At 44.1% G+C, this 16771-nt stretch overlaps 1 protein-coding gene across 5 annotated transcripts; it reads right to left on the reverse strand.

Moving 5' to 3' along the window:
* Window positions 1-7654: 7654 nt before the first annotated feature.
* Window positions 7655-16653, reverse strand: LOC136389541 (serine protease FAM111A-like). Of its 5 annotated transcripts, XM_066361381.1 has the most exons (7): window positions 16331-16653; window positions 15735-15835; window positions 15280-15413; window positions 13832-13985; window positions 10830-10955; window positions 10022-10131; window positions 7655-9574 (listed from the first exon to the last, which is right to left on the reverse strand). In XM_066361381.1, exons 6-7 carry the CDS (start codon window positions 10100-10102, stop codon window positions 7841-7843), a joined length of 1815 nt encoding a protein of 604 aa, XP_066217478.1. In that variant the 5' UTR covers window positions 10103-10131; window positions 10830-10955; window positions 13832-13985; window positions 15280-15413; window positions 15735-15835; window positions 16331-16653; the 3' UTR covers window positions 7655-7840. The 5 variants fall into 5 exon arrangements, with proteins under 5 accessions (XP_066217478.1, XP_066217498.1, XP_066217493.1 ...); XM_066361401.1 differs by lacking the exon at window positions 15735-15835 and having other exon boundaries at window positions 15280-15398; XM_066361396.1 differs by lacking the exon at window positions 15735-15835.
* Between the last annotated feature and the right edge of the window lie 118 nt (window positions 16654-16771).

Consider the following 16771-nt stretch of genomic DNA (forward strand, 5'->3'; position numbering starts at 1 on the left):
AAGCCATGAAACCATAAGCATCTTAGAAGAAAACATAGGCAGTAAGCTCTCCGACATCTCTCACACTGATATATTTGCTGATTTATCTCCACGGGCAAGTGAAATAAAAGACAGGATAAACAAGTGGGAGTATATCAAAGTAAAAAGCTTTTGCACAGCTAAAAACAATAAGAACAGAATAAAAAGAGAAACCACACAATGGGAGAACATATTTGACAGTATGTCTGATAAGGGGTTAATAACCAAAATTTATAAAGAACTTGTAAATCTTAACACCAGAAAGACAAACAATCCAATCAAAAAATGGGCAAAAGAAATGAATAGACATTTCTCCAAAGAGGACATACAGATGACCAATAGGCATATGAAAAAATGCTCAACATCACTAATCATTAGAGAAATGCAAATTAAAACCACAATGAGATATCACCTCACACCAGTCAGAATGGTGTTCATCAACAAAACAACACAGAATAAATGCTGGCGAGGATGTGGAGAAAAGGGAACCCTCCTGCACTGCTTGTGGGAATACAGACTGGTGCAGCCTCTGTGGAAAACAGTATGGGATTCCTCAAAAAATTGAAAATCAAACTGCCTTTTGACCCAGCTATCCCACTTTTAGGAATATACCCCAAGAACACCATAGAACAATTCCAGAAGGAGAAATGCACCCCCATGTTTATGGCAGCATTGTTCACAATAGCGAAGATCTGGAAACAGCCCAAGTGTCCATCAGAGGATGAGTGGATTAAAAAGCTTTGGTACATATATACTATGGAATACTACTCAGCCATAAGAAATGATGACATCGGATCATTTACAATTACATGGATGGACCTTGATAGCATTATACGGAGTGAAATAAGTAAATCAGAAAAAAGTAAGAACTATATGAACCCATACATAGATGGGACATAAAAATGAGACTCAGAGACATGGACAAGAATGTGATGGTAACAGGGGGTGGGTGGAGGGTTGGGGAGGGGGCGAGGAAGGAGAGGGAGGAGGTAGGGGGAGGGGAGGGGAGGGGCACAAAGAAAACCAGATAGAAGGTGACGGAAGACAATTACTTTGGGTGAGGGGTATGCAGCATAATCAAATGTCAAAATAATCTGGAGATGTTTTCTCGGAACACGTGTACCCGATTTATCAATATTACTGCATTAAAATTAATAAAAATAAGATAAAAAAAAAGAAGTAGCCGCCATTCTGTTAGACTGTAAGTGGTAACACCTAGCTGGCTGAGAAGACTACTGATATCATGACCGTAAACAAAGTGTTTGTCTTGGGAATGAAAGACCACAAAAATTTGTTCACACTTCCTGAAATGGGATACTTTAGCTGACTGGTGAAGTGAATTCTTTTCGTGAAGCCTGGAGGCTAATAGCTCAGCTGCTTTCTTTGATAGGCTCAAATCTCTTACTACGTCATTCAATTCAGGCTGGCTAAACTGCTGAGGGGTTAATGACTGCTTGGCATCAGAAGAAGACCCTTCAGATTCTACAACCATTTCCTCATGCATCTTATCAAAATTCACTTGATTATGACCATGTTCACTTTCTTCATCCTAAGAAGAAATAAAACCATTGAAAACTGGAACCGGGAGTGTCTCAGAGTGTGGGATAGGTCATATTGCTGTAGGAATATTAGGATATGCGATCATATGCCGTTTTTTCTTGCCACTGCCCTTTGTATGGATCAGACAGAAATAACAGTCACTGCTGTGGTCCTTAGGTTCATGCCAAACCATGGGAATACCAAAAGGCATTCCTTTGTGCTTTCCTTTTGTCCAGTCATGAATCATTTCCTCACAATTATGGCACACAATATGAGGAGCCCAATTCTTGTCTTGATCGCCAAGGGGAACTTGAAAATAGGCAATATATGCACGTGTCACAAATGATGAAATATTGCACCTTTGACATTGAAGTGTGTAACAGCCACATATATAACACAAGGTGTCAGGACTATTCTTACATTTACGACTACTCAAAGAAGCCATGATTCAATCTTAAAACAAAATAAGAGGATGTTTTTATCAGATAATAATTTTTTACATTTAAAAGCAACTACAATTATGTAAAAGTGATGTTTGTAAAACATTAATTGCTTTGTGGTTATGTTCATCCAAGAATTATTGCCCTTTAACTCCAATTTAAAAACCAATGCATGCCATTAACTCTAACAAAAATTGCATAAAAACTGGAGCATGCATCAATAAATGAATTGCAGATTTGGAATCAGTGATGTAGAAGTATATAGAAACAGTTCTAAAACCTCATGCAACAGAAAATGAAAAAAAAAAAAATGTTCCCCAGTGTTATCTGAAATGCGTGTGAACCATGATCTTAAAATTTTTGGCGACTTCTTGCTCATCTGACCTGATTAGCATGATATCATTGATAGAGTGGATTGAGGGGTAGTCCACAGGAAGTACAAATAGACCAGACTTTTCCTAACTATACCATAACAAAGGAAGAGAATGTTAACATAGTCTTGAGACTAAAATAAAAAATATGTACTACTGTGTACTCCATCCATGTTTGTTGAACTGGCTAGGATCCCCTTTCCTGATCATGACAGAAAAGAACACATTCATCCAATCAATGGCCACACACAACACCATGTACCCAAGGCAGTGCGAATCTGCTACCACATCTGGCACAAAGGCAGCAATTGGACCTACCACTTGGTTTGACTCTGTGGTGGTCACTGCCATTTTCTAATACTACTCGGGTCTGCAGGGGCCAACTGATAAGCAATATGCACATATGACAGAGACTATCATTTCTGTACTCCTTAAATTCTCATGGATTGCTTTACTTATCAAGCCCCACTACATCCCCACGCTACCCTAGTGAGTCAGTGAAAAATGGAATAGAGTTTCCTGAAGAACTATCATCCTGACAAGATAAAAATTGGAGTTTGTGGTTGGATAAGGGAGATGGTGCAAATAAACATCCCAAGATCTCAGTTGGGACCCATGGAGGGCTAAACTCTAGAAGTGGAAACATCAGAGGTTGACAGAGAGCCTTATCATTCTCTAATCACTTTCAAGTCACTTTTGTCCCTGATTTTGTTAGGATGATCTTATTTCACTCTCTCTTCCAGTAGAGAGGTGACTCCTTCCTGGATAAAAAACAACGAAATCCAGATGATGAAGTAGGAAATAAAGTTTCTCCAAGAAGGGCAACTTCCATTTCTTCATGTAAAATCTAAGACAATGCGAAGGCCAGGCTGGCTGATCTGAGTATACACATTATTTGCATTTTACTACCATGGCGTTTTGAATCCTTCCTTGTTAGTCAATGAGTCAGAGTTGAACCTCCGCCCCAAAGGGATGCCAGATGGAACAGACCAACTTGTGTAGCCCTGTTTCAACATACAGCAGTTGAACAACAAGTTAATAATGGCAACAGGTTAATAATGGCTGCTTTCGTTTAGAAGGGGCATACTGGGGCTGCATCCAGCAGGTGGCAGTGTTTTACCAGGAAATGATCTCTGAGTTCCTGGTGGCCTTTCAGTCTTTAAATCAAGCAGGATGTCCCTTTCTTCTTTTGGGATTCTATATTATTTCTGCTGGAATATTCAGAGGAGACAGAGAAATGGCTTGGGAGCAACTGGTATGTTCTACACGAAGCAGTTCCTGAATAGCAGGATCTCCTTTGGCTGAGCAGTTGTAGGGATTGAACATACTGATTCCACAAAGGCTTTCTCTTTCTTTCCACCTCAAATCTTGCCTAGACCCCACCTATAGAATTAGGGTGCATTTTCTCCTAGAGGAGCACACTGCAAATTATAGATTCTCTCCAGGAGCCCAGGGAAGTTCGGGGTGATGGAAACAGGCTAAGGGTGACAAAGTGGAGTAGTAAAAACTTGTCAGTCTTTTTCCTGCCCTTGTCCTGTTGTTCCAGGGTCAGCACCTAAGCACAGCGTGTCGTTCCTCTGTCATGAACCTCTCAGTGTCTGGTGAGCACGCAGGCCCAGGGAGCCCTGCGTGCCGCACGCCCACTGCCTCAGCTCCAGCCCACAGCTCTCAGCGTCTCTGGCCACTGCTGGGCCCAGAACCTTTTCCTCTCATGGGTTTGGGGGCCTGAAATGAAGAAAAGAGAGAGAGAGAGAGGGAGAGAATGACATGAATTCTCTCTCCTCTCTCTCTCCTTTCCTTCCACATCCACACCAAGTGTATGTGGCCTTCGGACCCATTGGGGGACAGGGAGATTTCAGCTCCATCTCTATTTTTCCTCAAATGCACCTGAGGTTTTGGTCAAAGGGGGAAAAAAATCAGGGGATTTGAGAGGAGGGAGACAAGAGTGACTACACACTTTTATTTTCGGTTTTGAGCGGCTCTGGTGCTTTGGGTTCAACCAAATATATTCTGATGTTTTCGTTCACTCAAAGCTAATCAACAGTAATTGCTTCATTTTTAAGTAAAAGTTAACCAACAAGATCAGCTGGTGAAGACATGCAGGTACTGGGGGAGTGTGGCCCTGGACAGGGCGTGGAAGCTCTGTGCCCTTCCCATTCACCTTGCTCTGGTGACATCTCATTCTTAGGCGCCCAAACGCCAGTACCTGTTCAGATTCTCACATCTTCCTTTGCAGGGGGAGCTTGGGACAGGTTAGAAGTTTAGTTGAGGAAATAAAGGGCCTGGGGAGACCTGGGGGCTGGCAAACAAGTGACAAGGTTGGCTCCTGCGGCTAAGAGTAGCGACCTACATGAGGCACTGGCTTTGAAGTGGGTTCGCCTGGAGGGACACTGATGGGCTTCTTGGTTTGCTTTCTCCTCTTCTCTTTGGACCAGCGCCGCAACTTCCCATCTCAGGGTTCTTTAGATCTTCATGTCATTCTCTCCCTCTCTCTCTCTCTTTTTTACCCTACACAGCCTTCTTCTTGGTGTGGGTCAAACCTCCCTCTTCTTTTCCTTATGAGGTTACAAGTCATTGGATGTAAGGTCCAGCCAAAATCCAAATGATCTCATCTACATAACTTTAACTTAATTACATCTAAACAGACCCTATCTCCAAGAAAGTCAAATTCAAGTTCATAGATACCGGCAGCTAGAACTTCCATATATGTTTTTCTGGGGGACACAAATATAGAGTGTTTTGGAAAAGAAACAAAATTATCAATGAGGAATAAAAGGCTAAATTTAATGCTATTTTTGAGCTCATCTGGAATTCCCATGTGGGAAAAATGCAGAGACAAAAGAGACAGGCAGCAGAAAGATCAAAGTAAACAGAAAGAAAATGGCTTTTTGTTTTTCCTGTGTTGAATTTTAGCCTGTTTTTTTTTTTTTTTTTTACTTGATACTTCTCTGTCAGTATATTTCATCTGAACAATAAACACCTGGGGATAGTTTTATAAAATTACTATTATTGACTTTGTTTTTTTGGAGAGAGAAAAGAGATAAAGAGGAGGAAGAAGCATCAACTCATAATAATAGTAGTTGCTTCTTGTATGTGCCTTGACTGGGCAATCCCAGGGTTTTGAACCAGTGACCTCAGTGTTCCAGGTCGATCCTTTATCCACTGTGCAGCCACAGGTCAGGTTAGAATTTTTTTATAGCATAATTTATTTTCAGGACATTGTAAGTATGCAGATGACTTGCAGCTAGTAATCAGTTAAAGTTGTGACATACACTTTATGGTAAAAACTGCATTACAACCTCACTAATAATTTATGATTGTTTACATGTTTGTGTATTGTGTGTGTATATGTGTCCTGGTTACATGGCAACACCACTTCTTCATGAAATTGAGAACTGTTTCTCCCCAGAATCCTTGTGTTATGAGTCAGTATTTGCCAATGAGAAAAACTTACAATAAACTTGAAAGGTGAAAAAGAAGTGGGAGGCATTATTTCTTGAATCATCATGGCGGTCAGGCAGGATTGTGTAATATCTACACAAGTACCCACTTGTATGTTGCACCTGATGTAGCAATTTTGCAACCTCTCTGTTTGTACTTCACCAGCATGGTGACAAGAGGTGCAAGAGTCTCAGACGTCCCCACATCAATCTGCCACTTCTCCCCCCTCCCAATGCTTTGGCTGACTTCCTCTGGCTGCAGTCTGAAAGATGCTGTCTTCCCCTGCTTATCCCACACGGATCTAACCCTTAATTCCTGATTAAATACCTCATTATTGTAATCTTGATAGTGACTTTATTCTCCTAACAGAACATAGACTGATACCATAACTATAAATACATATACTGCACCGTACAAGGCAGGCCCAATTCAAGAATAAATTTCCTAATACCTGAAGAATATCATGCATTTCAACAGTATTAATATGGCCAAAATCTCAAAAAAAAAGAAAAGTGACAATACTCAATGCTGGCGAGGATGTGAATCAATGTGAGCTCTCCTTCATTGTTGGTGGGAGTGTCAGATGGTACCACCCCGTCAGAAGAAGTTCAACAAAGTTAAACACAGTTTTACCATAACATCCAGTGATCTTCCTTCTTGGTATTAACCTAATTGAATTGAAAACATATATTCATGCAAAAACTTGTACACAAATTCTTCTAGTGGCTTTATTTTCTCTTTTGAAATTAAATTTAATGGGGTGACATTGATCAATAAGAGTACATAGGTTTCAGGTGAACATCTCTATAATATTTTAACTGTTATGTTGTGTACCCATCACCTAAAGTCAAATCATTTTCCATCACCGTATATGTGACCCTCTTTACTCTCTTCCCCTTCCCCCCACCGCCTCCCCCAGGTAACCATTCCACTTTTATCTATGCAGCTTTATTTATAATCACCAAAACCCAGTAGCAATCAAGACAGCTTTCAAAAGGTGAGTGAATAAACAAATTGTGGCATACCCACATAATAGCATATTATTCAGTGATAAAAACAAATGAGCTATCAGACCCTGAAAAGACACAGAGGAACTTCAGCTACATACTGCTAAGTGAAAGAAGTCCATCTGAAAAAGCTTATATTACATGATTCCACTTACATGACATTCTGGAAAAAGCAAAACTGTAAAGACAATGAAAAGATCAGTGATCACCAGAGGTTCAGGGGAGAGGGGAAGGGTAAGTCGGTGAAGGCCAGGGGGAAAGGTGCCAACCACAGTAACCACAGGAAGGAATCTAAGATTGAAGGCAAAAAAAATTGGACACAAACACGGTACTCTACTCAACAAAGTTAATTTCTTGTTCTGGTAACACGTGGACAATTATGATACTGCTATATGTGTATATGGGAATTTAACAATTCAGTAAACAGGTAGGGGATGGTAGGAGCCCAGTTTCTCACTGCTGGAGAGTTCACAGATGAGCATGGGGAGGCTGACCTTACCCATGTGGGAATGGATTGGAGTAGCAAACATCAGTAAGAACTGTTGATCATACATCCATATGGTTTCATACAGAGATGTGTGGAACTCTGTGTATATACATGAGTTAGGATAATACACACCTTTCTTTGTTCTGTCAGCTGAGAGGACCTGAAAGAAATGACACCTACTGCCCAGATCTTGGTTTGTAGTGTGATTCTCCACTAAGAGTGACCAGGGCTCTGTGGAGAAATGGCTGACCAGGGACAAAGGAGGAAATATACCAGAGGGGCCTGGAAGCACCGTGAAGAACCGGGACTTAAGGAAGTGCTCAAAAAAAGAACATAAAAAAGGGAAAAGAACAAAGAACTAGTTTTTTCATGTGCTTATAAAACGTATGGTGCAAAAAAATTGATCAATAATATTAATTATTACCACCGATGAAATTAATAATTTTGAAATTTAGAAAAAGATTATCATTGCCTATAGAATAACACTCCATAGGTATTTCTCTTAAAGTTCAGAAATAGACCAAATTCCCACTGTCCTCAATCATCGTCACTCATCATTTCTACATCCAGCTGAGGTATGCCTAATTCTTCACACCATGGTCCGTGATTTTGTTGAATATCACGACAGATGGAATCCATAGGACAACCAAACTCAATGATACTGGAAAGTCCTTTTTGGTACTCGTAAGGGATGCCAGCAGCATGCATGGCCACTAATGAACCCTTTGAATCAAACACTGGGGAGCCAGAAGACCCAAAGTAAAAACTGGTGTCATAGGTAATCACATCAAGTATGTGAATATTATCCAGGAAACTTCTTTCAGGGAACCCAGGGATAAAAACATTGTATCCCTCTGCTTTTCTAGCCTGCAGATGTTCTTGGATTTTCTCTAGTCGCTGACTCTGAGGGATTATAGAACAAGCATCGGTAGACTTGGCTTCTCTATCTGGATGGCCAGTAATATATATGAACCCATTAAGTGGCACAGGACCAACTGTATTATATAGTCCCAAAGGTACTTGTCCATTTTCCTTCAGTTTCAGAACAGCATAATCAAGATTTTTACCATATATCACAAACCAAGGTTCAATGGAGAAGAAGTTCTCTACTTTTTCTTGACTGTCTTCAAAATCAAATGTCACCCTTGCACATTTAGCAATTACGTCTGCCCACTTACTTGACTCTATTCCTTCTCCCACAATGTAACTTATTACATGATAACAAGTGAAAATGTACAGCCCTTTAAAAACAAAGCAGGTGGCAGAACCCTTATTTCCATTGTTGTCCCATGATATGTACCCAACTGAGTTACCGAGATGAGAAAGAAGTCTGAGCATTTTAACCCGAGTAGAGTTTCTTGTCAGTTTCCCAAAGTTTGTTTGATGCAATGTTTTCCCTTGTTTTCTTTTCATTTGTTCCTTGAATCTTTCCCTAATTTTTTCAGTTTCTTTTTCCGAACTAGGGTAGTGGGCCACATTATTTTTCCACCTGATTCTTCCCTCCGACTCAGAATTCTGAGTGGCGGCCAAATCAGAATTCTGAGTGCCAGCTGCCCTAGAGCCCACCCTTTTCCCAACCTCAACCTGGAAGAACTTGCCCTCTAAGTCATCAACTCGCTGTGTGCTTTCTACAACGGAGTCCAGGTTTTCAATGAGTTTCCAATCATGGTCCTCCAGCACGGGAAGAAATCGGCCGTCCTTGCATATTGCATCCTTGACAGTTTCTCCTTTGAAAGCGTAGACGCAGAATTTGTACCCTTGTTTGTGAAGTTCCCCACGTTTGACGATCCTTTTTCCCTTCTTCTCAATGGCTTGGATCAAAAATTTGACACAGTCTGTAGATGCCTTGTCATGCCGGCCAAATATCTGGTTCTCTTCTTTCTGTTCACTTTTACTCCGGGCAAATGTAATTGCCAGGTGGCAATCATCAGGAAAACAACAGAGGGGTATTCCAAGGTTTACGTAGCCTTCGATTCCTTCTACACCCCGTACCAGCATCTCTCTGCCCCGCCGAGCCTCTCTCTCTTTTCTGACAGCCTGGAGAGTGTCCAGTGCCTCGGACAAGCTGTCCCTCCCACTATGTGAGAGCCTGTGTTTCATTTTTTGGTTTTTCCTGTGGTGCACAACCAAGGTAATGTAGAGCACCTTATTTTGGGATACAGCCTGGTCTTTGGGTCCTTGAGCCTGAATATTAGTTTTATCTTTTGGGCCTTTTCTGGAGCCTGTCTTCATTTGAGGAATACTGGAAATATTCTCTTGTTCTTTATTTATCTAAAAGGACATGTTAAAGACTGTAAAACTACAAGTGTAGTGCTTGTCCTTTGTTTTTCTGTTTAGTATGCAATTCACTAAATTACTTTTTTCAAATTTTTTATGGTTAGAAGAGGGGAGATAGTGAGGCTGATTCCTGCATGGCTCCAACCAGGATTCATCCCTCAGTTCCGTCTAGGGCTGATGCGCAATTCAACTGAGCTGTTTTTAGCACCTGAGGTTGATGCATTTGGACCAACCGAGCTGTGTCCTATGCCCCGGGACACTGCTCAAACCAACTGAGCCACTGACTTTGTAAGGGAGAGACGAGGGAGAGGTAGGGGAGTAAAAGCAGATGGTCCCTATAGTCAATGAGGTAATTTCTTGGCAGGAAGGCTATGGAACCCTGTGTCAGGGATGCTAAGTCTAATACTGATATATTCTGTAAATGGCACTTAACAAACATACCCGAGGAAAATAGTGCTCAATCTTCATATATTTCTTTGAATCAAACGGGACTCCCTGTGACTTGCGTTTCTTAGAGCTCATGATGGCTTCAAGATGAGTAGGCAGTTCAGCTGAAAGATTAAAAAGGTTCAAGTTAGGGCAGTATGTTGTGATCTATCACTCACTGCACAGAGGGTAAGACAAACGGGGACCCATACCCCACCTTACCCTTCAGCTGCAGCCTCACCCTTCTCAGAGATGTTAACCCAGCAAGTAGACATTTATCCTCCAACTAAAACCACCCCAATAATATAAGCTATCCTTGGTAGAGAGCTATACCGAGTACTTTACAAGAATTAGCGTATTTCCCCATGTTTAAGACTCATCTTTTTGCAGAAAATTTGAGGTAAAAAAACTGGGTGCATCTTATACAGTGGTTGTAGATTTTTTTACTTGCACTTCCTGCTTTTTCGTGCTTGTTTTTGCGCTCATTATTGATGAATGATTCCTCATCAGACATGGATGAGGACAAGCTAATGGATGGGAGTTTTGACAATGATAAGGAGTTGTATGAATTTTATGATGAATTAAACTTGAATTCAATAACTTTATGTAATTCTTTTTTTCTTCTTCAAATTTTGGGCCCCCAAATTAAGGTGTGTCTTATCCATGGGGAAATACGGTATCTCTGATTGCCAATGCCCCAGGGTACCATGTAAAATAGGTATATCTGCGTTTGCAGGGGGGGAAGTATAACTAGAGAAGGTAGGTGACCTCCCAAGGCCATAGCTACAAGGCAGAGATGGAGTTCAAAGGCAGGTGTAAATACCCTGGAGTAGGTCTTGCAGTTGGAGAATTTAAATGTGTGTTCTAGTTACACTGATGCTTAAATCTGGCTTCTGCCTAGTTGGAGATGGCACGGGGGTGGTGTAATCACAGGACAACGGACAGGAAACTAACCACAGACACAAAATAAACATACAGTGAGAATTTTCCTGAGAAAATAGAAAGGTTAGTTGCTGCTTTAGTATTTTTTTTTATTTTTGCTTACTTAAAGAGGTATTTCCCCCCTCTTTTTCCTCTGAGGTCTCCTCAAAGGAGAAGGAACAATGTAAATAAAAGACTCAGATCTTCGTAGTGATAATCACCCCCAGAATGGAAACCATGGAAGGGCAGCCACTGTGTCTTCAGTATCTCACCATCTATCCCAATGCCTGTGCCATGGCAAGTTCTCAGGAAAGATACATTTACATATTCAGTGAATGAATGGAACATGCACATGGCACACTACGTGCTGTTCCACATGCTTTTCATAAACTGCCACAGATAATTCTTACAACTCTGTGAGATACGTGTAATTAGTCCCATTCTACTGGTAAAGAACTTGAACACCCAGAGATTAAGATATTTACTGAAGGTCACACAGCCCCAGAGAGTACACTTTTGATGACTCTTTTTTTGTTTGTTTGTTTTTTTCTGAAGCTAGAAACTGGGAGAGATAGTCAGACAGACTCCCGCATGCACCCGACTGGGATCCACCTGGCACGCCCACCAGGGGGCGATGATCTGCCCCTCCGGGGCGTCGCTCTGCCGAGACCAGAGCCACTCTAGCGCCTGGGGCAGAGGCCAAGGAGCCATCCCCAGCGCCTGGGCCATCTTTGCTCCAATGGAGCCTCGGCTGCGGGAGGGGAAGAGAGAGACAGAGAGGAAGGATGGGGGGAGGGGTGGAGAAGCAAATGGGTGCTTCTCCTGTGTGCCCTGGCAGGGAATCGAACCTGGGACTTCCACACGCCAGGCAGACGCTCTACCACTGAGCCAACCGACCAGGGTCTGATGACTTTTTATTAAGAATATTTTCAGGTAAAAAAAAAAAAAAAAAGAATAGAGCCTCCATAAATCTATCATATACAATGAATAATTGCTCTTTTTTGGGTCATCTTTTCATTTTACTAGGTTGGGTCATAGGTTAGGGCACATCTCGGTCATAGGTTAGTGGCAATGTGAGAATATGGAACAAAAAATGAATGCTTCTCTCTCCACCTTCCTCTTTCCATCTCTCTAAAAATCGATTAATAAATAGATTACACACTATACTGAGTGTGAAGTTATTAGAACAGTGCCTGGCACATAACAGATTGCCCAGTAAATATTACTTCCGTTAGAATTATAATTCCCAATATACTTACCACCGGGAGACTTTAACACAAGAGACTGTGGGGAAACAAACATGAGGTACCTGTAATTGAGGAGCTGGGCTATGTTGTATAAGGTCCTTGAAGGCAGAAACTTATTGCCCAACAATGAAGATAATTTGGGGGTTCACTGCTGCCGACTCATCTTACAGACTTTGAGAGAGAGCCCAGTTGCTCTCAGGGGAGATTACATACATGGACCGAAAAAGAATGTAAAGTGGGCAGAAACCAATGTGAGTCTGGCGTCCACTGGAACGACCTTGAGCAACCACAGCAGAGAGGGGCAAAAGGCTGGAAATTACCCCGCGTCCCTTCCCCACCGTGGTTTTCAGCATCCAGACTGACCCACATTACATCAAATGTGAAGTGTCCTTAGCTATCCTACCCCCAGCCCTGCTTTACAGCTGGAGAAGTCAAGGCTCTGCTGACCTAGTTCCCTGGCGCTATGTCCTCCTGTAAAGAGAAAAGGAGGTACAGCCAGTTTGTCCCATTCCCAAGGGCTTCTCTTTGGAATTCATATCCCCCCTCATCTTTCTTATCTCTCTCCAACTCTATCTCCTGGCCCCATTTCAACTTCCCTCTCACTCTGGCTCTTCCGCTGTGTGCGTCTTTCTCCCCTTCCCTTCTTCCTCAGTTTTCTCTCTCCCCCTCTCCATCAGTTACCCCCTTCCCTCCTTTCCCCCTTCCTCTCTCTCCCCTCTCCCCCAATTCTCCCCATCCCCCCCTAGTTCTCCCTCCCTCCCCTGCCCCTTATCGCTCAGTCTAGCGCTGGGCCCGGCGGGGAGGGCAGGGGTCTGACCACAGCTGACCAGGCCTCCATCCAGCCCACCACCAGGCTCCCCAGCACACCGGAGTGACAAGGAACCACTGAAATAAAAGCTGTGCACCCTCGGCCGCGCGGGGGCGGCCCCTTCTGCAGCCAGCCCCACAGGCTCCGGAGCACTGCCCACTCAGCGGGACACCCCAGCGCCCCGCGCTCACCCACTCCACGGCGCACCTCGCTCCGCCACCAACACCCGGGTCGTATCTAGAGCCCAACCGAGGTCGGTTCCTGCTGAAGCTGCGCAGACAGAGCCCAGGAGAACCCGCCCAAGTTAGCTCCGACCTGCCCAGAGGAGGCGGTGCTGAGACTTGCATAGCCGGTCTTTGCGGGGGGAGGGCTATTTCCACTTCCAAGTTCACCTGGCTCCTCCTGACTAAGCCCCACCCCCCACACACCGCACCCCCCTCCACCTGGCCCCAGCCCCATCTCCTTGGGTTCTTGGCTTCTTTAGGCACCTGGGAAATTGGGAGCCGGGTGAAGTATTCCATGCTGTGTTGCTTTCAGAAAGTCCCAGCAACCTGAAACAAGATTCCGAACTCCTATTCCCCAGGGCAGCTTGAGAAACAGGCGCACGGAGCCTGTGAGCCTGTGCCTGTTGTTTTGACCATCCCTTTTACAGAACTACAAGTGATGAGAATCCAGACACGTTGTATGCAGTATGGCCAATAAGGCAGATTGGCAGATTTTCGCCAAGCTTAAGAGCTTTTAAAATTATGACCTGATAATAAAAAAGATCCTTAAAAAGCTTTCTTTCATCCAAGGGGCAAATAAATTCAGCACTTGGGTGTTCAACCTAAGGAGAGCTCGCTCCCCCACCTTGAGCTCCGAGGGCTCCCAGAGTGGCGACTGAATGGATCTCAGAACTGCCTCTGAGTTGAGGATGTTGGGCTGTGGCAGCAGAAACTACCTCGTTTCTTCTGGGGTCTCCAACAATGGCAGATGCTGGCTCCAGAAAGATCACCAAAACAACCTGGTGACGAGATATCGCCAAGTTTAGTGCTGAGGTCACGGAGAGCAATAACTTGACAGAAATTTGGTAGCGTCTCAAGGGGTGGGGCGGGCAAGGTTCGGTTATTTATTGAAATTATGAAATCTGGTTTATGCTGGGTCTTTAATGTGGGGGATGGCTAGGATAGGGTAAGCACTGAGTAACAATTTAGGGCTGGTGGCTACAATAAGGCAGGCGTTCAAGGAGTCTTGGGCTGTAAATAGTACTTTGATGTTTTCTATTGAAGAGCAGTTGGGTCTTTGAGGAAGTTATCAGAATAAGCAATGAGGATATTTGCAAGTTTCATGTGCCTGGGCAAAAGTGTCCTGGAATGGGAAATTTCTTTTGATGACAACAGTGGACTAGTAGGTCACAGGAATGAAGTTAGCAAGCTATGTAAACATAAATGGCTTCATTTCTCTCAATGGTGAACATGCCTGAGGACATAATCGACATTGGTCACTTAGAGTATTTTTATCCTGGAATGAATATCACTCAGGAAAACACATTTTAAGTGATATGTGTTACTGCTTAGAAAACCTTACTGTTTGTAAACAAAATCTGTAAAACAGAATTCATCACAGATAGGTTGATTTTAGTAAACACTTCCCTAAAGTTAATGTAGATGCATCCAGCTTTCACATGCCCCATCCTGGGCACTGCAAAATATTACACATCTCAGCCAGGCCAGCTGGCTCAGTGGTAGAGCTTCGACCCAGCGTGTGGATGTCCTGGGTTTGATTCCCGGCCAAGGCACACAGAAGCACCCATCTGCCTCTCCATCCTTCCTCTTCTCCTTTCTTTCTATCTCTGTCCCCACCGCTTCCCCAGGGCAGCCAAGGCTCCATTGGAGTGAAGTTGGGCTGGGCGCTGAGGATGGCTCCGTGGCCTCCGTCTCAGGTGCTAGAATGGCTCAGGTTGCAATGGAGCAACGCCCCAGATGGGCAGAGCATCACCCCCTGGTGGACATGCCAGGTGGATCTCTGTAGGGCACATGTGGGAGTCTGTCTCTCTGCCTCCCCATTTCTCCAGGAAAAAAAAAAAAGCACATCTCTTTACTCTCTGTTCTTTTTACATTTCCAGGGACAGTCTCCCTCCCCCTTCAGGAACAACAGTATCTATCCAGGTGTACAGTTCTTCCCCACTTCTTCTCCCCCAGACGAGGTTTTTTTTCATCTTGCTCTTCCGGTGAATTTTCTCAAAGCACAGGTCAGCTCCTGGACCAAAGGGGTAATTCACCTAAAAGGAGAGTCCATTCCAACCCACAGTCACTCACCTACATTGGGGATTTCTTGGGAATCTTTTCCTCCAGTCAGGAATTCTGCATTCTAGGTAGAGCTGGAAAACTTTCCAGGGTGAGCATGGACCAATCACATGGCAAGTGGATGAAAAATCCTATGGGTAGGGGGCCTGGGGGGTCAGGGTGGGTGGAGGTTGAGAGTGAGCAGGAATGCTAAGTGAGTAAGCAAGTGGCTGAGATCCATAGTAGGGGGGCCAGTGAGAAGGAGGCCTCAGCTCTTGGTACACAAAGCCAGTTGAGAAAGTGGGGGGGAGGTAGGAGTGGAAACTTGGTTTCTGGGTGCCCGGCAGTCCCCTCCTGGAGATTGAGGCAAAGGGAGGAGGCACTGAGGCAGCAGCGGCTGTCTGCAGCCAAACACCTGCTCTAGTGCACAGAAGACGCTGCAGCTCGGTGGCTGGGAGGCAGTGGGTTAGGGTGACTCCGGCACTTACCAAGGGGCAGCTTTCCCAGTAGAGGGGACAGGCCTCCAGACTATGACAATCAGGAAGAAGTAGCGAATGCTGGCAGAGTGAACGATTCTCTAAACGTTCATCTATATGTGCAGAAGTTTACCACTTGGAAAAAGAACAGGACATGGGGCCCGGGGATATGCATCTCAAGCCTGACATTCAAAACACTCAGCTGGCTCTCTAATAGACAGCCATTTCCTAGGACAGTGTCTGCAGGTCAAAGCTGAAACATGTTGATAGGAGTATAAGCATCTTCAGCACCCTCCCCCCATGAAATTAACCAAGCTTGCTATATAATCAAAATAAACAGAAGCAGAAAAACATGGCCCACGTGAGGAGAGCAATTAACAGACAGAATCAGACCCAGAAGAGACAGCTATGCCAGAACTAGTAGACAAGAACATTGAAGCAAGTATGACCTTGGATTTCTGGCCAAATAAAGTGACAGTGACCAGACTTAATCCTCTTATCAAAACACAAAACAAGACAAAAGGGCAAAATTTATGAAACCATGGTTTCAAGGGACTGGACATGACACAGTCACAGACAGACACAAATGAAACGTTCCCTGTGGTTACCGGGGTGACTGTCTGGAGACGGTCCAAGCCACGTGCTAGGAGGGCAGCAAGGCAGAGCAGGTGGAATCCCTGCTCTGAGGAGACAGAGCTGAGAGACCAGGGTGACAGGAGTTCACAGGGCACAGAGAACGCTGGGGTACTTGCGGTGGCTCCCCTCAGGTGGTCTGCTGAGAAGGGCCAGGGCAGCAATGGCGGCAGCTAACCAAGTTCTGGAAAGAATCCTCCCTTCCCTCAAACAACAACAAAAAAACAATTTGTCTTTCCTCAAACCTTCTCTCTACACCCTAACTGGGCATCCCAGTTTCCTCACTTGCAAGTTAATGAGCTTGGCTCACGTTAAACTTTGCTTGTGTCCCTGAATTACCCACTGTGGACTTGTGACCACGGGAAGGACAGGGCCCCACCCTCCAAGAGCACCATTCAGACCTCTGGAGCGAAGTC

This window comes from Saccopteryx leptura, chromosome 1, assembly GCF_036850995.1.
Source record: "Saccopteryx leptura isolate mSacLep1 chromosome 1, mSacLep1_pri_phased_curated, whole genome shotgun sequence".
Taxonomy (NCBI): Eukaryota; Metazoa; Chordata; class Mammalia; order Chiroptera; family Emballonuridae; genus Saccopteryx; species Saccopteryx leptura.